Source organism: Vigna umbellata, chromosome 1, assembly GCF_029865625.1.
Source record: "Vigna umbellata cultivar VRB3 chromosome 1, Vumbellata_1.0, whole genome shotgun sequence".
NCBI classification, from domain to species: Eukaryota; Viridiplantae; Streptophyta; class Magnoliopsida; order Fabales; family Fabaceae; genus Vigna; species Vigna umbellata.
Window position 1 is genome coordinate 5885741 of NC_142165.1, and position 23101 is coordinate 5908841.

Consider the following 23101-nt stretch of genomic DNA (forward strand, 5'->3'; position numbering starts at 1 on the left):
CAGCCTAATTATTCCTTTGTTAAATCTTTGGGTTTGTTTTGGAGTGTGTACTTCTGCTTTGCATTTTACCTTCCAGACCACACTACCAGACAATGTTACACAGACACGGCCCAATAAATGCAAAAGGTCCACTCAGTAAATTTAATAAAATTGAAATTGAAATTCTTTTGTCATTGATATACGTTATAGAAAAATATACTAAGAATAATAGAATAATTGTTTTTCCTATCAAGTTTTCTCGAAGTAATCATGTTTTTTCAAGGGAATTTAAAATATTTTTTCTCTTGGAATATTTCTAACTCTTGTTTGAAAAAAAATAAAAAATACTAGCAATGTTATTGTGACGATTGGAACAAGTTTGTTATATGATGAATATAAGATAAATATTTAATGGATAATGAACAGAGGACAAGAAAATAAACCTAAAGTTACTACAATATTTTAAAAAAATAATTATCTTAATATAATTGTATTGATATAAATATAAAAATGACATTGAAATAATATTGGTAAGGTTGGCCATGATAATAGAAATAATGATAATAATCAATGTTTATTATTTTAAATATTTGGTTATTGAAACAAACATTTGTCCAAGATTTACCAAATGATATTCATTTCGTCTTTTCTTTTTGAAGATGAAATATTGAATAATTGTTTTTGTTTGTCTATATTGATGTTTTTTTTACTAGATATTTATTACAAACACTAAACTATATAGTTGGAAATAAAATTTTTAGTTTATATGATAGTATTAACGAATTTTTAAAAATTAAAATATTAAAAAAATAATGTTTATTTACTTATTATTTTTAATTTCAAAGCCTTATCTAACCATGTATTTGAAAAGTAATGTCACAACCTTTCTAATTTTTGGAGAATAAAGTATTATGGTACAATTATACACCGAATTATTGAGAGTTACTCTCTACATTACCACAGACTTCTACTTCCACCTTTCCATTCTCTTTTTGCTCCTATAAAATATTTAATTTCTGGTGGTTAAAACATATTTACATTAAACGGATATCAATATCCATTAAAGACTTATATGGATATCAATATCCATTAAAGGCTCAACGGAAACGGATTTTCCAAATCCGTTGAAGTCATTAAACATTTTCTTTTTTGTTTTAACAACTTTTTTATACATCAATAATAATACAAAAATTATTAAATTACAAAAAATCTACAGAAATTAACATTTACAATGTTCAAATAATAAAATCTACAAAAAAATAAATTAATAAACTAACAACAAAACAAAAAAAAATTAAAAGATTTGAAACGCGAAGGCTTGAACGAATATGGGAAATTCGTTCAGTCTTCAACGGATTTCGACATCCGCCGACGGATCTCAACATCCATTGAAGGTTAAACGGATTTCCCACATCGTTTAAGGGTTTGCGATTCTCTTCTTCTACCTCTTACATAACATAACACATACATCCAATAAATTTATACACAACACAAAGATTATATACATTCAAATCAACAACCAATCAACCAAAATTCCAAACGAACCACTAACCTGGATGGGAGACCAAATGAAACCGAGCACCAAACTCCACAACGCGATCTACACCACGAACCGAGCAGGAGCACGAATCAAGCACCAAAATAACGAAGCTTTAACAACAAAAATGTGGAACAGAAGAAGGAAGAGAGACAGGAAGGGGATGGGGACTTTATGTGAAGAAGAGAGGAAGAAAGAAAGTGAGGGGGAAAGGTTTATGTGCAAACAAAGAAAGAGAAAAGTGAGGGGGGTGGCGTGTGAAGAAGAGAGGAAGAGAGAAAGTGAGAGGGTGGAGTTTGTTTGCAAACAGAGAAAGAGAAAAGCGAGATGGTGGGGATTGCAAATGAATGAATTAGAGTTTTAAAAATGGTAAAAAAAAAAAAGGCAAAGATAAAAGAAAAAAATTTTAACCTAGTGTATTTTTGGAATAAAAGAATATGGAGAGGTGAAGGGAGAAGTTGGGGTGGTGGAGGGAGTAACCTCGAATGCTTTGTGTTTGAACTTTTTAAGGCCCAAGAAACATCAGACCAGGCCCATCCCATATGGAATCATTTTCTGCAAAGTTTGAAATACATAATGTCTTTCAGCTTTATCTTCCTGCACCGCCATAATTTCAATATACATTTTGTAATTTTTAAAATGACAATTGTACCGTTCAACAAAGTGACTTTCGCATTACCTATACCAAAAAAAATTTCGGAACAAGGTTTCTTAAATTTTTGGAGCATGATTTTATCAACAAATTTTTCATAACACATGAAATGCATTCTGGAATAAACTTTCCAAAATATAATTTTCAGAACGTGCTTTCTAGAATACATACGATGTCTTCTTGAACAAGTTTTTTAGTCCAAAACAAGCTTTCCAGAACACATGAAATGAGTTTTGCGAGACAAATTTTCTGAACAAATTTTGTGGAACATAAATTATAGTTTACTAAATGAGCTTTCCTAAATGAGTGTTATTCTTCTTCCTTTCACATAATAAATAATGCAAGTGTAAAATGCATTTCTCTAAATTTAATAAATCCAGTGTCGAATATATAATAAGAGTCCTACGGATTCATTATTCAATGGTTTGATTTAATTAGATTATATACTTGTTAGTTAGTTAAATTTATAAATCAATTTCTCTCGTACTAACAGAAAATTTAAAATCAAATAAATTTTAGACTAAATTATCAATATAATTTAAACGTAAATTAAATAATTGAATTAAAATTTTGGACAATAACAAATCTGCGGAATCAACCAAGTTAGTAATCAGTTCAATACAGTATAAATTGGTAAACAAAAATTAGTTTCTAAGAATCCCTTTCGCTTCTAGTAAAAATGTATTGTTCACAAAAACATTTAGGATGTTCCATCCCCTGATACAAGAAAACAACTAGAAATAAATAAATTTAAAAAATCAAAGAGAATTAGATTGAATACTAAATCCAAATTAAAGTAACATTAATAAAATATTAATTTTACATTCACTTCTATAACAACATTAATTCCTCGAAAGACTAACAAAAAGGGAATATTGAACTGACTAGAAACCACTTTCATCAGTGAAACATTCTGTGATTCCATGGACGAGTATATTAGACAAGAACAGGAAATGGCAAAATGGTAAAAAAAATCATCAATTATGATTTTGTCCTATGTCAATCCTAGCATACTAGAATAAATAGCTTAATGAATATTATTCAATAAACACTTGGAAAACGAAAACAATTAATCCATAAATTTTATACTTACTGAAACAAATTGAAACCTCGTAACCTAGTAAAGAAAATATCGTGAAGTTTATGCTAATTAACTGGAGAACTTGTGAGTCCAAATAATTTTTGTTCCACATATTTGCTCGATAGAATGAGATAAATACATTTCTTTTGGTATATTACATCATGTTTTAAACAATGTAAACAATTATGAAAAGTTAATTGTAGCATTGTTTCAATTCCTGCTAATTCATCTTGATCAATCCAAAAACATAAGTTAAGCTAAAGATACATTAAACATCATATTTTAAACAATGAAATCAATCCAAACATACATGATTATTGTTGTTACACGTCCTCACGAATACTAATCATTGCCGTTTAATTAAATATTCAGGAGTTCACAAACTAAATGCAAACTTCTTTAATAGTCCACAAACTAAAGGTTTAGATCATTAATTATGTCAAGAATAATTAATTGGAGTTTAAAGAGTGAGGGCGAATAGTTGTTTTTTAATAACCAGTGAGCAAAAATATCCACTAGTGAAGAATGCGATATGCTGAATACCCCTACGGTGAACCTTCGCTTGACCAAGTTACGAAGAGTCCCTAGTCCCCACAACGGTTGCCACAAGTTGGGTTACACCAAACAAAAATCCCCGCCATGCATTCTTCCCCTGGAGCAAGTGCCTACATACATTCAGAAATTTCAGAAAACCTCCATAACCAGCAAAAATGAGTAGTTTTTAAACGTACAGACTTTAAGTTGTACTATAAATTGCATTCAAACAAGCATATCTTTTACTTTAAGAGATTAAAACATTTCAGATTAAAGGCGTTACAGTGAAACTTCTTCCACCTACACATCATATATGCATTGATATTTGTGGACACTGGAACAGATATGCAAGTTAGAATTTAATGGATGGCAGGGCCACTTGCAAGTAATAGGAGTGAACTCAACGAGTTTCAGCACCAAGTCTTAAGGAGCTTATTTAGCATTTCAACAAGAAAATGGCCTACATAAAATATAAAAACTTCGTATGTCCCAAAAGAATACTAATTTAATTTCATACATAGCGAACAACAGAGAAAATATACTGTCATTATAATATTGCATTTTCTGATTTCAGTAATGAAACTCGAAAAATTATAAATGCCATATTCTATGCATTTCAGCAATTTATGAATAAATAGAAAAAAAGTTTTCAATGACCAATACTGGGGAGAATAGATTCCAATCAAGCCATACTGAGAGACAAACTTTTCCAAAATTGTAGAAATCATACGGTTTAGGCAGGGAAGGAAGAAAATGAGGGTTTCAATAATCCATTACACTGATATATTGTCTAATGATGTACCAGATGTGATAGAAAATACTAATCCAGAAGACCTATTTATTAATACTGAGAATTAAGTATTAGGTAGCATTAGAGCTTTAAAATGACGTGATATAGTAATATTCCTTACACAAGCACAAACCCACAAATAGAACAACAGAACCGACCCTAATTAAAAAAAGGAAACATGAATCCAGTTAAGAAACAGGATTGACAGTATGCTAACAGAGGGAAGAAGTAGCTCAAAATCAGTTAGTTTAAGGTAATCTAGATACAGAAAAACTAAATTGTGTCTTTTTTTAATGTAATCTAGATTAATAAAGGTAACAAGAATTTGAGAGCAGAAGAAAACATACATCGCCAGAAGAAAACATACATAGCCAGAAGAAATAGAATAACACAACCGACCCTAATTAAAAAAAGGAAACAAGAATCCAGTTAAGAAACATGATTGACAGTATGCTAACAGAGGGAAGAAATAGCTCAAAATCAGTTAGTTTAAGGAATCTAGATGCAGAAAAACTAAATTGTGTCTTTTTTTAAAGTAATCTAGATTAATAAAGTAAGGTAACAAGAATTTGAGAGCAGAAGAAAACATTCATCGCCAGAAGCATGAAAATCAAAAACTCTTGGGGTTCTGTTAAGAGAGTTTAAAAGGAAATAAAGTAGTCACTACTTCGAAGGATATCATGGGTCACGCCAATCATACTAATAAACAAGAGAATATTAGAGTAAAGGAGGGGGGTGGGGAGTTCATTTTGAAGATTGAACATTAGCTCTTCGTAAAGGGGAAACCCCTGGAGGAGAGAGAGCTCCCCTATTTCTTGTTCTTTTCATTATTGAATAAAAAAAATTATTTCCTTTCCTTTTGCAATTCTTGGTTCCTAACAAATTGATCCTACCAGCCGGGTCTTCAGGATAGTGCCAGTGCTAGAGATGGAAGAAACACACATTTGGGCTAAGAAGGAAGAGTTGTCAGCGGTTGTAGGGGCAGACCGAATTGGTTGGATTGCTAAATTCTTTGAGGGTGTTGCAATACATTGGTTCTACGTTTGGAGCCAAAACTGGGAGTCATTTCCTATAGCTTGATATAAAGATTTTACAACGGTTATGGTAGCAGACTACCTTGACACAAGAACTGCAAACTGAGAATTGAACCTGCACAAAACAAAGCAGAGATGCTAACGATGAAACAAGGGATGGACACGGAAAAGGACAAGTAGGACCAGCGGCTAAATTTTGGCGAAAGAATAAAGAGTGACAAGAACTTCGATGACATTGTGTTAGAGGCTAGTGGTGACAAGACTTGTTCTTGGGCAAAAAAAATGAGTGTGAAAGTACCACAGAATTATACGATAGCTTAAATTGGAAATATCATCCAACTTCTTGAGCAGCTAACAATAACACAAAGCACATCCACAAAATTAAATGTTGAAAAAATAAACCTAAGTTGCAAGTACCACGAATTAAAATTTCGAAACAATAAAGGATAAACAAACATCCAAATCAACATCAAGCAAAACTCTACATTACCCATTGCCAAACAAAAAACAAGCACCATATCGCAGAATCTTGATGATTGTCTCCATGGACCTGACCACGATCTCATTCAACGCCTACGACTACGCCTCTTCTTCCTCCGGCTGCTCTTATCATCCGAATCAGAGTCAGAACCAGAATCTGCATCGGACTCCGACCCTGAAGATGAACTATAACTCCTCCGGTTGCGTCTTGATCTCTTCCTCTGCTTCTTCCTCCTCCGCTTCCGTTCTTCCTCCGAATCAGAACCAGAACTACTCTCAGAGGAAGAATCCGATCCGGTGGCAGAAGATGCATCACTCCCACTGTCATTCTCACTATCTGAATCATAACGACGTCGTTTCTTTTCACTCTTCTTCTTCTTCTTCCTCCTCCTCTTCTCCTTTTCCTCCTTATCATCACCATCAGGAACATCGCCATACAAATCCAAATCATACGCGACAGGCGTATCGACCCTCAGTTTAGGGTTTTTAAGCTGTTGCGTCCGGGAAGGCCTAGAAATATAAACCCTCTCATTCTTGCACTCGTAAGTCCAGTGTCCGCTTTGGAAGCACTTCTGGCACTGCGCGGCGCCGCCAGAAGCGGATCTCGAAGGCTTGAGATCCTTCCTTTCGCCCAATTTCACGGCCTTTTCGGTGCTCATAAGATACATCTGCCGCTTCGCCTCCCTCTTCTCCTGCCATCGGCTGGGCCCCTCCTCCTTCTGCCCGTACGCATTCACGTTCCGCGCAGCCGCTGCCGCTGCCCGCTCTGCCTGCGCACGGCTAAGCCCCTTCGCCGCAGTCAACGCCGCCGCCTTAATTCTGTCCGCCGCGGCCTGAGATTTCTCTTCGCTCTTATTCGATGACATATTGAATATCGCTATCTATCTTCAAACGTGTATCTTATCACCGATAAATATTGGAATAACCCTCTGTTTTGCCTGTTCTTCTGTAGATTCCGGCGACGCATACATAAGCAGAGGCTAGGTTTTGCAATTTCGTGCTCCCAACGGGATGGAGGAATTAGAACAAGGAAATGACAAAGGTTATTTCTTGTCTGAGAAGGGTATTGGGCCCGAACTCAAATAAGTTGGCCCAATATTCAGCCCCAAACATGCGAGTTGCTATTTACACCATTACATTCATTTTTCAAATTTTGTTTCCTTGAATGTGCACTTCCCATTTTATAAATAAACCACCACCTCAAGCCACTGCAACCACCTCTGACCAGATTCATAAGAAAACAGGCTAAAATTCAATACATTGCATTATAGAGAATCCATTTATGATAAGAAATCAAAATCCAAATGCAAGAGATTAACGAAATCCTGAGAAACATGCAAAAGTAGTTATCACTAATCTCTTGCTAGTGGAACATGCAAAAGTAGTTATCACTAATCTCTTGCTAGTGGTGTTGTTGGGAAGCAGCATTCTATTCCCTAATCTCTTTACAATTTTATTGAGCTGAGGTGGGAGTGAGAATTCAATTTGTTTGATACTGTTAGATCAAAAGGTTTAGGTTTAATATCTCTTTTGGTCCCTCGAAAGGGAACAAATGTTCAATTGCGTCCTACGTTTTTTTCGAAGTTCAATGTGTTCCCGACTTATGAAAAAAAATGTGCAATTAAGTCCTTTTTGGTAACGGTGTTAATTTTTTAACGGTGCAGCTGTCACCCTAGACAAAAATTAATGACGTGTACAGTTTCTCTGACTGCGTGGCAACCCTAATTCTCAAACCCTAGCTTCCTTGTGCTGCCAGCACCATGGGCAACCGTAGGCCGCCGTCAGCCACCCTGCCATCTTGCCGCAACCTCGCCATCACCCAACACCAGCGTCGCCGCCGGTAGCCACCACCGTCACCAATACAGAACGCGAACGCCAAAGTCACGAGTCCTTCATCATCATCTTCAGCATCTTCCTCGACTTCCATCTCCACCATGAGACACTTTTCAGGTCGCCGTAGAGTTGCAAGGACCGCCATCCACCATGACCATTGCAAGAGCACTCTCTCGCACACACCTGTAGAAACCCAAACGGAGAAATCCCCAATTCCAAAAATCTTTCGAAACCTAAATCACCGCCACAACTCTTCAATTCATCTACTCGTGAGTTTCGCCCAACCTTGAGCTAGCCATCAGCGCCTCCACCAGACCTAAATCGCGTCATCTCCCCCTACGATAGAAACCCACCATGGCCAATGTTCATCATCTTCTTCGTACGGTAGAACCATCACGTCGCACCTCCAGATCGCAACCTGCACACCATGGTTTCTCCACCTTCGCAAAGCACGAGCACCTGCAAGAAAAGAAATCTAGACAGAGATTCCAGATCCAAATTGTAATTCTGATCGCTCAACCATGGTTTCTAAATCACAGCTTTAGGGAGCCTGAAGCGTGAGGCGAAGTTGCGGCAAGATGGGAGGGTAGCTGACGGCGGCCTACGGTTGCCAATGGTGTTGGCGGCACAAGGAAGTTAGGGTTTGGGAATTAGGGTTGCCACGTATTAACCTTCCCCATACACGTTGCAAACTTCAGTCCACCCTGTTAGCTGGCCCGTTAAAAAATTAACGCCGTCACAAAAAAAGACTTAATTGTACATTTTTTTCATAAGTCGGAAACACATTGAACTTCGAAAAAAACGTATGACGCAATTAAATATTTACCCCCTTGGGACCAAAAAGAGTATTAAACCAAAGGTTTATGATAACGATTTGACCTCCAAATCTCATCTAAATTTGGAAATTCTATATAATAATTTTGTATTTATCTATATTTTATGTTAACTTTTTTATGATTTCTTGAAGTTTACTTTCATATGGTTTTTATCAAGAACAAATCGTATTTATGTTTTATGTTAACTTTTCAAAACTGAACGTCTAGACAAATATTGATTAATTAATGTATTTGTCAAGTTTAAAAAATACAAGCGAGTGAAAATATGATGGCAGAAGCAAAGAAGATGGGAAGTTAGGACCAATCAGAACATTGAATTGTAATTATCATTAATTCACACTGAAACTAGTATAAGAAATCCAATCACACTTCACTCTTTTTATTAATTACAAATTGACACCTTCATTACAAAAAAAAATAACAATAAAGACAAAAAGAAACGTAACTAATTTTAAAAAAAATACTTTTAACGAAGAGGGATGTATTTTGACTAAAAAAACATAGAAATTTGAATTCAGTAAGAACAGAGACGGTGGCTGAGTGGAAGAAATCTAGGAAATGGAGAACCTTCGCCTTCTGGGCTTGGTCAAGTCCACCGGGGCATCGTCGATGTGTGACGTGTCCTTAGACCCATTCTTGAACGGGTTCAATTTGCTCAGTTTCTTCGACATGGATGAGAAAAATGTGGGCCTTTTAGCAGGCCCAGCAGTTTCCTTCCCAGACGACGACGTTCCTTGCACATTTTTCTGCAAATCGGTAATGTACATTTTCATCTTCATCAGCTCCGATCGCAACTCCTCGTTCTCCCTCACCAGCGACACGTCAGCTTGAAGCTGTTTCTTCTCCACTGCAGCTGCCACCGCCACCGCCTCCTTGTCCTCCGCCATACCACTCCTTAGGTGTAGTTGGTCGTAATACAGCGCGTGAAGCACGATCTGCAACGGCAATCGCTTGTTCTTCGACGCGTGCACACGCGCCTCGTATGATAGTTTCAGTGGGTCCATTACACTGCACACCTTCTCCTTCTCTATCTCGTCCAGGTCCGGGTGCACCTGCAACAACACGAGTGAGCGCGTATGGAGTTAGTTAGTTACTTCATCACTGATTAGGTCTAGGTTAGACTGTGCCTTTGCTAAATTCCAATTTGTAATACTTGTACGAAAGAAATTGTATGATTAATGATATTTTAGACAAATTTTAATATAATTTTCTTTCAGTTAAAATTAATAAAGGTATAATTCAAACTAAAAATTTAGATAAATCATTTAAAGAATGTTTTCAAATTGAGTAACATATAAACTATTTTTTTCTTCCCAAAAGCTTGATCATTGTATATTAAATTTCTGCACAACTTTTTATGCTGATGTATCAAAGTTGCTGTAAGAAATTGTTAATATTAAAACATTATTTAACGTATAATTTCTAATATTCAGAAAATTACATATATACTTTGTACTCTATTAGAATGAATGTTGATATTGTGAAAACTTTTTAAGTATTAGAAATCAAGTTAATTAATTATGTAAATTAGTTATTGAATGTCAGTAAGATAACTTAACAATTGAACTGATAGATATCCGATATATACAATTTAATTACTTCAAGAGTTTAAAGAGAAATGAAGATACTCAGTCCCAGAAAAAAGAAAAAACAAGAAGGAAAATTCAAATACTAAATTAATGATTAATTCAAATAATTTAACCCCAATTTTAAGTGTGTTACCATAATGGTAGTTATTCAGTTATTGGCCAAATGTATTGAAATTTAGGGTTTATTAAGATAAACAAGCAACTAAGTACGGTGATTAAAAAAACGTTCTTGTCGTTTTCTTTAGTTAATCCTTTTTTCTGGGAACTTGATTACGTAATCTGTGTACCTTGAGGTAGATATCGACTGCGCGGTATAGATCATCGTCGGATTTTCTAGCGCCTCTGGGAATGAGGATGGATATGCCGTTGAACTTAGAGATGGAGAGTTCGCCGTAGGCGGCGATCTCAGCGAGGTAAGCGTCGACGATTTTGGCCACGCGCTGCATCGCGGCGGAGAAGTGTTCGTTGAAGTTGGCGCCTGCGTTGAACACCGTCGTGCTCTTCTCCTTTTCCACGAAGCCGGAGACGATCCTCCTCACGCTGTCCAGATCCAAGAGCCTCTCGCCGTCGTAGGTGAATGTAATCACGAGGAGGTCGTCCACCGTCACGTGCTCCAGGATCTCTGTGACGCGCTTCTCGAGTTCGCGCTTGCACGAACTCGACGCGCGGAGATAGATCGCGCACCGCAGGAGACAGCAGAGGAAGTTGATTGGAAACGCTGCTTTCTCCGTCGGGAAGAGCGGGACAATAGACTGCAGAATCTCGCGTTGTTCGCTTCTTCTCGACTCCGAATCCGAATCGCCGGAATTTGACGACACGATTCCTCTTCCGCCGCCGCTGTGGTCGCGGACGAGCTCCCGCAGCGTGCGTTCGGTGTATGTGATCAACGCTCCGGCGATGGTTAGATACTTAGCGCCGCGCTGTTTCATGGAGGCAATCACCTTCGCGAAGGAATCTACGTCTAACACGGCGAGTTCCTCCGTCCACCAGTTCGGCGGGGACTGGCTCGGAAAGTTCGCCTCACTGCAAGCCTTGGAGCTGATTACGTCAACGAAGCGGTCAACGAGGTTGACTTCGGCGGCGAAGGGAAGAATCTGCTGGCAGGACTTGAGGACCGCGACGGCGCTGTGGAGAGTGGAGACGCCGACCTGAGAGAGGAAATCCTCCGTTCTTCCAGCGAGGTTTCCGTTGCAATATTCGTCGGTCATCTGCAGGAATACGGCGGCGCAGTGCAACGGAGCGACGTTGTGTACGGTGATCTCGAAATTGACGCCGTAACAAAACTTCGCTAATTTCTCGAAAGCTTCTTGGCCTCCAGGTATGTTCGTGAGGTCTATTCTGGTTAGGTCACTCTCCTCTGATTCCATTATCACCTTTCTGATGTAGTTGCTCTTTGCCGCCAGAATAAACTGTTAAAAAATACAGCACTTATAAATTCAATACACAAATTCACAGATATAAGAAGAATTAATCATGAAGTTCCTTGTAAAAGTGAAAAATTTTGGTACCTTGTGTAGAGAAAAATCGGCTTCCCCTACTGTAACAATAACATCGGCTGGGATTTCTGGGGAGAAAATCCTGCAATAACAATTGACTCATGTGAATATTATTCCTATAACAACTAAAATTAGCACATCCCTAATTGATTCATGAAATTGTGCATTGGAGAATGAAGGATTAGAGTGGTGTTTACCATTGCCCGGTTCTCTCCATGGCAAGGGATAATCTGGTGGGGCTGGGGGTTGCCATGGATGATGTTTCTTGGTTTTTCGTGGTCTGAATAGGATTAGGAGTTTGAGAGTAACTGCTTGTTATATGATATGCTTAGTTGCTGCTATAAGGAGATTTTCGATTCCTGTACATTCATTTCATTATTGTAATTGTTGTCTAGTAATGAGTTGAGTTTGTCACTGTGGTCCAAGTCTGGCATGCTTTCTTTTCACTGACTTGTTGTTATCTTATTTATCCTTTCATTAAAGTGATTCCTTTTTAAGCTGAGAGTATCACACTCTTCATAAGTGATTTTTAAGAAAGTTCATAGATTTTTTTATTCCAAAAGGGAGTAGGACAGTTGATAGATATGAAGAGAAAAAGCGAAGTAAATAACAGAGGTAGGTAATTATACAAGATTAGGAAAAGAGTAAACTAATTATGTATGATAAAAATTTATTATATATGTATCATTACTCTTACCTAATGATATTCCATGCCCTTGTCACCAGAATAAACTGTGTTAACTTTAGTGATATAAAAATTGAATATTATCTAGAAAATTAATATTATGAGACAGGATAAAATAGTTATTATATAAAGTTTTATATTTAAAAAAGAAAAAGAAAAATAAGCAAGAGTGTAAAATATCTAGATCTGTCATACCATCATTTTTCTATTATCTATCGTATAAAAGCTATTTTACACGAGTTCAGAGACTACAGAATAATTTTTCATTGGTTACCTGTCACTGTCAAGGACTCAATATTCACAGCACTGAGTCCAATGCTGTTGCATTTTAAAAGCAGCAAGTAGTTTTTGCTGCTTTATACTCAAATTCATGTTCAGAGGCTATTCGCACCAGACTCACGGTTAATCCGCTAGCTGTTTCCAGACAAGTGGGAAGTTTGAAATTGACCTTTAGCAATGACAAATCTTTGGTAGCTACACGGCCTCTATTTGCTACTATTTTTTTTTTTTGCCTGAGGTTATCTTATTCTGTTTCCTTTTTCTTAACCTACTTTCTCTGTTTTTCACTTTCTAGAATTTATTCCTTAAAGTTTAGGATTTCTGGAGTGTAGCTTTTCTTCACACATAATTTGCGCGTATGAGAGCTTGGAAAGTTATGCAGTTTCTTGGCTGAGTAACAGTCCACACGGACTGGTTTACTGGTTATCGATTCAAAGCTGAAAGTCGGTGTTTGTCAATGAGTCGTTAATGACTTTCATTAAAGGCTAACTGTTATACCAAGAACTCTCATTTGCCACGAAGAAAGAATATCACCAGGAGATAGAAAAAAAAATCTTCTTTTCTTTTCCTATGAGAAAAAGACTTAAATCTAAAAGGGCACTTAAGAATTTGCAACATATAATATATATATATATATATATAAAAGAGGACAGCATATTTTATAATTTTATAAAGAATTTTTATGAGAGAAAAATATGAATAAGATAAATAAATTTTGTAAAAATTATAACTTGATATTGATTTATGAGTAAATTAATTCATAGAAATGTTTTTATTTTTTTATTTATAAATTGAAAACATATAATTATTACACTAAAATATTATCTATGTTCTTACATTTACATTCTATTATGGATGAAAGTTTCGACATCCATAAAATTTTTATATTAGCACCCATAAAATTTTTAAATTCACTTTATATTTATTATTTTACTCTTTAATTTTTTTATAAATATAAAAATTCATTTAACTTCCAAAGAGTCACTGAGAACCTACTTTTAAGAGTAAAAAATTTATTAAGAAGGCAAACCTTTTGCATTTGTAAAAAAAAAAAAGTAAAATAGTAAATATTAAATAAATGTAAAAATTGTATGTGTGATAATAACATGTTCTATATATACTAATTTGGCGGATTAACGTGTTATTTCAATCGTAGTTAATCCTGTAAGTAGCAATAGAAGATGAAAGAAAAAACGCTTGCATAGTATAATATTTGGGCATGTCATTCATTCGTGATCTTCTAGGGACAGCATTATCTATTTTCGTGTTACCATATCCAGCTTGTTAGATTTTTGTCGTTGGTACTCTGTTATTATGCTTCAGTATTTCGCCTCCTCAATTATAATTCTCATATGTTTTTTTGTGGTTAAGCGTTAAACTAATGATTGAGAGAGACAAATAATAACAAAACACGAGTTGACCATAATCATGCGTGGTCGGTCATGGACTTGCGTGTAATATAACATTAAAATGATATCTACCTCAATGTCAAATATTTGAGTGTGACAAAATGTGCCTATAGCTAATTATCCTAACTAGATGAAGTAAGAAAAGATGTCTACCAAAACCAATTAAATGCAGGAAAGCACCGCTGCCATGTCATATGTTCAAATTTATTGTCACCATCGTAAAAAGAAAGAAAGAAAAAAGCACACGAGCACCGTAAAGTTCAACGCTAAAAATAGCAGCATATAGAGCTTAATTAGGTCTTTTTATCATCATGATATAATTTCATTCTTTGAAATTACCTGTCATTTTGTTAAGAAATTTTGTTTTCAGACGATTTAATATTTTATTAACAATGGTATTAGAATTTTGCAAATTCAATGTCGAGTTTGAACATGGTGAAGAAACATGTTCCTACAAAGATAGAGTTTCATGAAATCATATTTTCTTAACAAAATTTTATTTCAGTTAAAAAAAAATCTTTCTTTAACAAGATTTTTTTTTAATGAAATTATGTCAATTTAACACGACTTTTTAATTTTAAATTTTTTTAAAATGTTATCCACTTTTAATGTACACCAATAGTAAAAAAAAATGGTTTAATGAATTAGTAAACTTTATATTATATATATATATATATATATATATATATATATATATATATATATATTCTGTCAGTAAACGTATTTCTTTAAAAAAATAAAATAAAAATTAAAAATAGCATTACTCCTTGAAACTTCACATTTGTCGACAATATATTAATTATTAGTTATGTAAAAATGTATAGAAAAGAAAGTTATAGTACAAGGTTTTACAATTCAATCAAATGTTTTATCTTATAATTAAATGATGGTATATTATGATGTGCTGAGGAGGAATACTAACTGCATAAGTCTATTTTTGTACTGTATTTTATTAAAGATGAATAGTTTAAAAAGGTGCACAATAAATTTCTTCATAATAGTATAAATAAAAAGGTTTAATCCTTTTCGACATCCCTATTTATGTACGAATGTCTCAATTGGGTCTTCGTTTTTTTAAAGTGTATCAAAATGGTCCTTAATTTTGAAAATTGATATCAATTGAGTCCTTTCCGTTAAGTTGGCTGGACGGCGTTAAAAAAATTGATGAGTGGATGCTGAAATGACGAACGAACGCTCGTCCACCAGCGAAGGAACGCTCGTCCACCAGCGAACGAACGCTCGTCCACCAGCGAACGACCGCTCGTCCACCAGAGAACGTACGCTCGTCGACCTCTTACTGCTGGACGACCGTTCGTTCCACACTGGACGACCGTTCGTTCGGTGGTCGACGAGCGTTCGTTCGCTGATGGACGAGCGTTCGTTCGCTGGTGGACGAGCGTTCGTTTGTCATCTTAGCATCCACTCATCAATTTTTTTAACGCCGTCCAGCCAACTTAACGGAAAGGACTCAATTGATATCAATTTTCAAAAAATTAAGGACCATTTTGATACACTTTAAAAAACGAGAACCCAATTGAGACATTCGTACATAAATAGGGATGTCGAAAAGGATTAAACCAAATAAAAATTAAGGATAGTTAATAAAAAAAAAAATAATGGACGTTAAACTGGTGACATGGCCTGTCCACGTGACCCTTAAAAATTGATAAATTTATTAAATTCATATAAAGAGTATATTGAAATTTACAAATAAAAAAGTATTGAAAAAAAAATAGTTACACTCATAATTTATCTATATCTATAAATAAAGAGATTTTTACTTTTGGTGTCCATATTTATTTTCTAATTTTATCTATTAAATAATTTTTTAAAAATTAAAATAATTATTTTATTAATTTTACTATTTAAGTAACTGTCTCTTTAAATTTAATGGTTTTTTTAATTTGATATTTTTTAAATTTAACTATTTTTTAATTATAAAATTATCTACAAAATAACTAAAAATTATTTACAATAAATTTAAAAAATTTAGTTATGTTTAATTTTATAACTATAACCATATACAATAATAATAGTAATTTTATTACTTTTTTTTCGCATATTTTTAACTAGTATTTTTAATTTGAATAGTAAATATTGTTGGTAATAATATAACTTTTATTATTGAAAGTAACATATATTTTGTCATGAGACGATCGATGATATTATCCTCCTAGTATCAGCAAATATAAATTTGTCATTAATTTATAAAATCAAAATTTTATACAGCTCGGTTGAAACAACTGAACAATTAGAATTTTATATCTACCAACACGAAACAAATTTAAAACACAAGAGAATATACAGGAGAAGTTAGATTACATCTATCGAAGAACAATTAGAAAAAAAAAAGTCAGTATACTAGTAAAAAAAAGTTATTAAATCGTTATACACGCTTCAGTTTTGTAAAATTCAAAGTATATTAAAATACGGTGACATTTTCATAGTTATTACGAAATTATATCTCTCGGTTCAAAGGGGTCTGAAGCGTAAGAGGTATACTGCCTTGGTTAAATAAACAACCGAAGCATATAACCCTGCTCAAAGCACATGTTTTTTCTGCTTTTCTGACAAGTCACATTGTCATTTTCAAAAAAATGCTTTACTACCTCGTTTCCTAATCACCTGAGGCATAAAAATGCCTTACTACCTCGTTTCCTAATCATCCGAGGCATAAAAGCCTCCAGACCTACCAAAAAAACCTTATGATGCGACCAATGTTTTTTCTTCCTCCTCGAGCGAACAACCGTCGTCTTCCTCCAGGAGCTTTCTTCTTCCTCCACAACACAAATAGTTTTTTTTTTATTTATTTCAAGTGGGCTTGTACCAAATTAAGGGTTCGACCCTTGTTTCTTATTTTTCCCTTGAACCAAATTAAGGGCTTGTATCAAATAACGCATTGGAGAGTTCTGCGTCGTGAAAGGGGGTGTTCATCCTCTTCATCTTCTCTGTTCGACACCGCATTGGATCTGCGTTGCGCGAGAGATTTCTTTTCTCACGCAAGCCAAATAGGATTTTCTCTTTCGCGTTGCTGAGAGGGAGGCTCTATTCATCTTCTCGGGAACGAGGCTTAGGAAACAGCGTGGCTGCCGAAGGACTTAACACCGAAGATTGTGTTTTTTTTTTATTGATTTCGATTGTGTTTTTTTTCTGATTTCGATTGTGTTTTTTTTATTGATTCTCTGGTTTCTTGTTCTTGTAGTGATTTAGAGTTTGATTTCGTCTTGGGGGTTGATTTTTTGGGTTTCTGATTCATTGCAGGATGGAGCGGTGGACGTTGTGGGTTGCAGTGAAAAGGCCAAGCCTTCACCACCAGGGGTAGTTTCCAGAGTTATGTTGAGCACAAAAGTGGTGTTGAAGGAAGCTATTTGGTTTTGGTTGAATTGATAGAAAGCATTTCAATAACAGATGGCATATGATATTTGAAGTTGAACTGAAAGCAGGTAAAACTGAACTGAAAACATGTAAAGCTTGATTTTTGAAGTTGAACTGAAGGGAAGGGAAGTTGCTCAACCATCGATGCATATTTATGTTTTGAAAGCTTGATTTTTGAAGGCTCGCCAAAAAGGGATTAATTGAAGACCTATTCTGAGTTCTAAAATCTTTATGATGAACATTTTCTTTGATGTTTGCTTGGAGCTTGCAATATCACTGCTGGTCTGCGAAAAAGAAAAAGTCACTCTACTGCCTCAGTTGGATTTGAACCGGGGCATAAGCACGTACCCCTCTACTGCCTCGGTTGGATTTGAACTGAGGCATAAGCACACATTTTTTTGTCTCGGTTCAGAACCGAGGCAAAAAGCTTACCCTTTTTTACCTCGTCTCTATATGTTTCGGTTGCGGAACCGCTACGTATAAGCGAAAATAACCGCTGTCGTTTCCTTTTACTGTACTAGTGGTAGTTTTTAAGAGTAAGAATACTCCATAAGTTATTAAAACTAAACTAAAGAACTGTAATAGTGTAAGATCAAGGGTAGACCAATTAGACGACAATATAATGTCTAACACTATCAGTATATTTATAAATTAATTTCTTTAAAAAATTTACCTTTTAATTTATTATTTCTAATATCCAAAGTTTTAATTATTTTAATATATATATATATATATATATATATATATATATATAACAATAAAATTTATCATTTCTATCTTCTATTTAAAGAATGTAAAACTCTTTCAAAATTACCAAATAATTTTTTTCTTTATTTTTCAGTAGATAAGTGGTATGCTTTTCCAGTTTTGACCAGATTTTTCTACAAGAATTTTAGAAAATATAAGAAAATGGATTTCTTCATAAATGATGATTAATTTATGTATAAATTAAAAAGAAATAAGAATATGAGAAAGTTAGACAAGATTTTATCTATTCCCTTATTTTTTTTATCATAATTTATCCATAATGTCTGGTTGATTAAGGATCCTTTGACAAATTTTATTGAGAAAAGAATAAGATTTACTTATAACGGTTGAAAGTCTCACATCAACTAGAGATAAAATCAATTTAGTTTTATGGGATTAAGCTAGACTTAAAAAAGTCCACTTCTTAACCTAGTATCAGAGTTTGATTAGAATCTATCCTAATGAGACTTGGATGGAGATATAGTTTCACCTGCTATCAAATCATTTAATATTCTCACATTCGTGGAGTTGAGTTAAGGTTAAAGTCCATTTCTTAACCATAAATATCAAATTATAATATTCAATTATTTCTAAATATTAAAAAATTACCAAAATTGGTCGAAACAATTAATTTAACTCATCCAATATCATATATACTGATAACATATAAATATTTATGTTTATACAGAAAATAAAGAATTTGAGAATCATTCAGTGATACATGTTTGAACAAAAACGAATTATGAAGAATTGGGTGGAAGATGGCGATGGGACGTGAAGTGCATGAGAGAAATTGAAACCGGAACATGCATATGCATGTATTTGAATTCAGCAAATTACGGCAGCGGTCTCCTCCACACAAAAATACGAGTGGCTGTGACGCCTCGACAGCGACAGCAGCATCATACTAGGATACAGATGCGCCACGTCAGCCCTACACTCCATCTTGTCTCCGTCTCATCCGCCATGGATCCACCATCTTTCTTATCCTTAGACTTTTTCTTTAATAATATATTTCTCTTATATTATGTATCTAAATAATATAAATTACTGTTCGGGTTAAATAATGGGTTTGGGAACCGATTTCTTAGCCTGCAATTTATTTTTTTAAAATTACTTTTAAGAAATTGGTTACTCTTTTTTTCGAAGTTTTAATTGTTTAATTCTTGTAATTTAAAAAAGTTGAAATAATTAATATGTGTCTAGTCAAATTACGATATTTTTTTAATAATTTTTAAATTTTATAATATATTTTGAAAAAGAAATAGCATTTTAAAAAAACTGAAGATGTTGGTAACATACAAAGGTTAGAATTTTTAAATAGTGATAAAAAATTATTAGTTTATAATATAATCACTTTTATTAATTTTATGAATTTGTAAAAAATGTGTAAGTTATTATTAAAAAAATTAAATTATTATTTAATTTCTAACATTTGATAATAGTTAAATTTTAAAATGATTATTATATAAATAATTTAACTAATGGTTAAAATTTTTTATAATATTATAACTGTAAATATTGCTAAATGTTATGATACGTGTTATATATTGTTAAGTTTGATTTGTTAATTGCTTCTTTTTAAATTAAATGTAAATATGCATAGGGTGGATTATTATAGGTCCAATTGACTCATCATCATTTTTATGTAAACATGGAAGCATTTCTTTTAACCACTCAATAAAACTTTTATTTGTTTATTTCTTTTTGTTTTTAAACTAAATCTTTTTTAAATTATAATTGTATCATATTAACACTTTTCTTTATAATGTATCATGTTATTTAAATGATTATTCTTTTATTCTTTTACACGTTCAATTGTTCGTGATATTTTAAGATTGTCTAATACTTTTTCATGTCAAGTTCAAATTATATAACTCTTTACTATATTGAATATGAACAAGTGGTCACGTATTCCTAAACCTTAAGGTATTTGATTCAAGCAATGAACACGAAGACAATAATATGTTATATTCACTGAGACAACATGTTTTTTTAGCATATTGTAAGAATTCTGAAACTTCTTTTTCATAATCTTCACTATCGAGACATGTATTTATTTAACTTTGATTTATATTACGTTGGTAACAAACTCAATCATTCTTACATTTTTAATTTTCACAATGTGTTGTCTACCCATTTAGAAAAAATAGTGTTCACATTAATCTTCAAATTACATGAAATGAAAGTAGTCACTCATGACCACAATCAAGTATACAAAAAATGGTCTAAAACAAAATTTTATCAAATCTATGCATAATTAAACTTATAATGTATAAGGATTACTAAAATTTGAAAACAATTTTTTCCAAATTATCCAATTCAAGATTTAAAATGATTAAAATTTAATCATTTGCATTAAATCTCAAACAGAAATTAAGATTCATTTAATGTTTACATATAAAATTATAATAAATCTCAATATAAATTAACAATACACCTAATAATAATCTATAATTTAATCAGTGTAAAAATTTAAAAAAATTAAAATTATGTCAACATAAAACATCTAATAAATCATATAATTTTTTTTAATAAAACTAAAATTATAATAAATCTTAATATAAATTAAGTTAAGAATGCAACTAATAGGAATTTATATTTCATCAAAAATATTTAATAAATTTAAAATTATCAAAACTCTTAAAAATCTAAAATAATATAAACATTAAAAATCTAATAAATATAAAATATCCAATAAAACTAAAATGATCTAAATCTAAAAGGTCTAATAAATCTAAAACTAAAAAACAATCAAAGTCGTATTCATGTTTCATCATACAGATATCAACAATGTGAAGGGAGATAAAGTAGGTATTAGGCTTCGATGGTGCTAAAACCTAATCTTTTTTTATTTAAGTAATTATTTTTTATTTAAGTAATTATTTTATTTTGAGCATATTAGGATTCAATTATTATCAAAACCGAAACATAAATTTAGATATTAAGCTTCAATTCCCTAAACAATTTAAGTCAAATCTCTTTCTAAATTTAATAATTATTTTAATTTAAGCATGTTTCAATTATTATCAAAATGGAAGCATGAAATGAGGTATTAGGCTTTGATTTTCTAAACAATATTCCAGGCAGAATCACTTTCAGATTTAAATAATTATTTTATTTTAACCATATTTGTTTTAGTTGTTTATATAACTAAAGCATAATCTCATATATTTTTTTATTATTTAATAACGTTGTTTTGATTGGTGAAATGAGGTATAATAGTCAAAATAAGATGAAAACAAATTGAAAACTGAAAAGAAAAAAAAAATTGGACACGTCAGTCTATATCTATGCCAAATTAAAAGAGAAAAGTAATATCGAACAAAACGGATTTATATTTGGAAAATAACATTTTTTAAGAAAGAATAAAATTAAAAGAATCGGCATTTCATTTCAAATTTAGATATGTATTTTTTATATGTTTAATTTAATGAATTAACTTATATTTTACATTGATGTATTATGATGAAACTGATATTTTTCTCAGGAATTTCTTTTACTTGTTTTGAGGATTTTTTTAGTTAAATCACCATTTGAAATGAATATATATTGCTTTTTTTAGTGACTAATTTTTGTTAGAAGAATTTGTGTGAACACTTTTGACGAGTCTCTCCTTTAGATGTTTTTATTTATTTATAATATTCCAACTTGAGTTTTGGGAAATTTAATTAAACTGTGTATTGAAATTTTAGATCTCTATATCTATATATAAATATGTTTTTTCTTCTTCGTGTACACATTTTTTTTCTTTTCAATTTTACTCTTTGAGTAAATATTATTTTAAATTAAAATAATTATATTTTCATTTTTATTCTATAAATAATTTTTAATTTGATCTTGTTATTATTTAAATTAATTTTTTTTATTTAAATTAACTATCTACAGTAAAAAAATACATATGCATATGTTTCTATTACTATAAAGAATGAAACTAATTTAAATCAATTTGAATTGCATTGCTGTTTAGATTTTAAGCAGATATAAGAAAATAACATCTTGACAAATGAATTAAATTAGTTAACTTTTTTTTCTTCTTTTTTTGGAAAGGCAAAGGACTACTTTTTTCACTTAAATTTATATATAATAAATAACGTGGTCAATATTCATGGTGTGGGTACCTAAGAGAACGAAAGTTCTTCTTTCTTTCTTTATTAGTCTCTTTCACTTTTGAAACCACCAATTATTTTGTTCTTTTATACAACGTTGCTTTTGGGAACTAAATTGGGTTTCTATCATTTAGAAAATGTTTTTTTTAGAAGTCAATATATATAATTGATAATATTGAATTTGTCTAAACTAATGCTAACTTACAGATATGTTAAGGAAAATGACACTTGAACAACTATTTTTGACAACATTTAGACACGCGCACACGTGTCAAAATCTGAGTGGTCCAGTTGGAAAAATTAAATGAAAATGGACCACTCAGATTTTGACACGTGTGCGCGTGTCTAAATGTTGTCAAAAAATAGTTGTTCAAATATCATTTTCCATATGTTAAAGTTTATTTCAACCTTACACATTACAGATAAAATAATAGAAATGATAGAGATTAGAAATTGAGTCTGGATTAAAAATTCATTATGTTATTTTATGAGTAGTGGTCAAAATCCATTATCAAATAGCTATGTTATTTCTTGACCTAACAATACCGTAATGAGTAGATTACCCTGTCTTAAAAAGATTGTCCCTCAAAGTTTCTGATTAAGAATTTCATTTTCAAGAATCATATGTATAACAAAGTAATATATTATATTATAAT

At 32.6% G+C, this 23101-nt stretch overlaps 2 protein-coding genes across 4 annotated transcripts; both read right to left on the bottom strand.

Annotated features, from left to right (window-relative positions):
• Window positions 1-3497: 3497 nt before the first annotated feature.
• On the bottom strand, window positions 3498-7117 carry LOC124821158 (uncharacterized). Of its 3 annotated transcripts, XM_088092342.1 has the most exons (3): window positions 6098-7117; window positions 5690-5722; window positions 3498-3914 (listed from the first exon to the last, which is right to left on the bottom strand). In XM_088092342.1, the coding sequence occupies exon 1, from the start codon at window positions 6951-6953 to the stop codon at window positions 6174-6176; it is 780 nt and encodes a 259-aa protein (XP_087948468.1). In that variant the 5' UTR covers window positions 6954-7117; the 3' UTR covers window positions 3498-3914; window positions 5690-5722; window positions 6098-6173. The 3 variants fall into 3 exon arrangements, with proteins under 3 accessions (XP_087948468.1, XP_047148972.1, XP_047148971.1); XM_047293016.2 differs by lacking the exon at window positions 5690-5722 and having other exon boundaries at window positions 6123-7117; XM_047293015.2 differs by lacking the exon at window positions 5690-5722.
• Window positions 7118-9050: 1933 nt separating this feature from the next.
• LOC124821165 (root phototropism protein 2-like) lies at window positions 9051-12219 on the bottom strand. Its single transcript, XM_047293023.2, has 4 exons — window positions 12039-12219; window positions 11854-11923; window positions 10633-11754; window positions 9051-9808 (listed from the first exon to the last, which is right to left on the bottom strand). The coding sequence occupies exons 1-4, from the start codon at window positions 12092-12094 to the stop codon at window positions 9308-9310; spliced, it is 1749 nt and encodes a 582-aa protein (XP_047148979.1). The 5' UTR covers window positions 12095-12219; the 3' UTR covers window positions 9051-9307.
• Window positions 12220-23101: the final 10882 nt, after the last annotated feature.

Excerpts from the sequence above, each read along its gene's own strand:
- LOC124821158 (XM_047293016.2), bottom strand. The coding sequence starts at position 6,953 with ATGTCATCGAATAAGAGCGAAGAGAAATCTCAGGCCGCGGCGGACAGA.
- LOC124821165 (XM_047293023.2), bottom strand. The coding sequence starts at position 12,094 with ATGGCAACCCCCAGCCCCACCAGATTATCCCTTGCCATGGAGAGAACC. Across the intron at positions 11,924-12,038 it reads ATGGAGAGAACCGGGCAATG|GATTTTCTCCCCAGAAATCC; the intron begins GTAAACACCACT and ends TTGTTATTGCAG. Across the intron at positions 9,809-10,632 it reads CAGTCGATATCTACCTCAAG|GTGCACCCGGACCTGGACGA; the intron begins GTACACAGATTA and ends GTGTTGTTGCAG.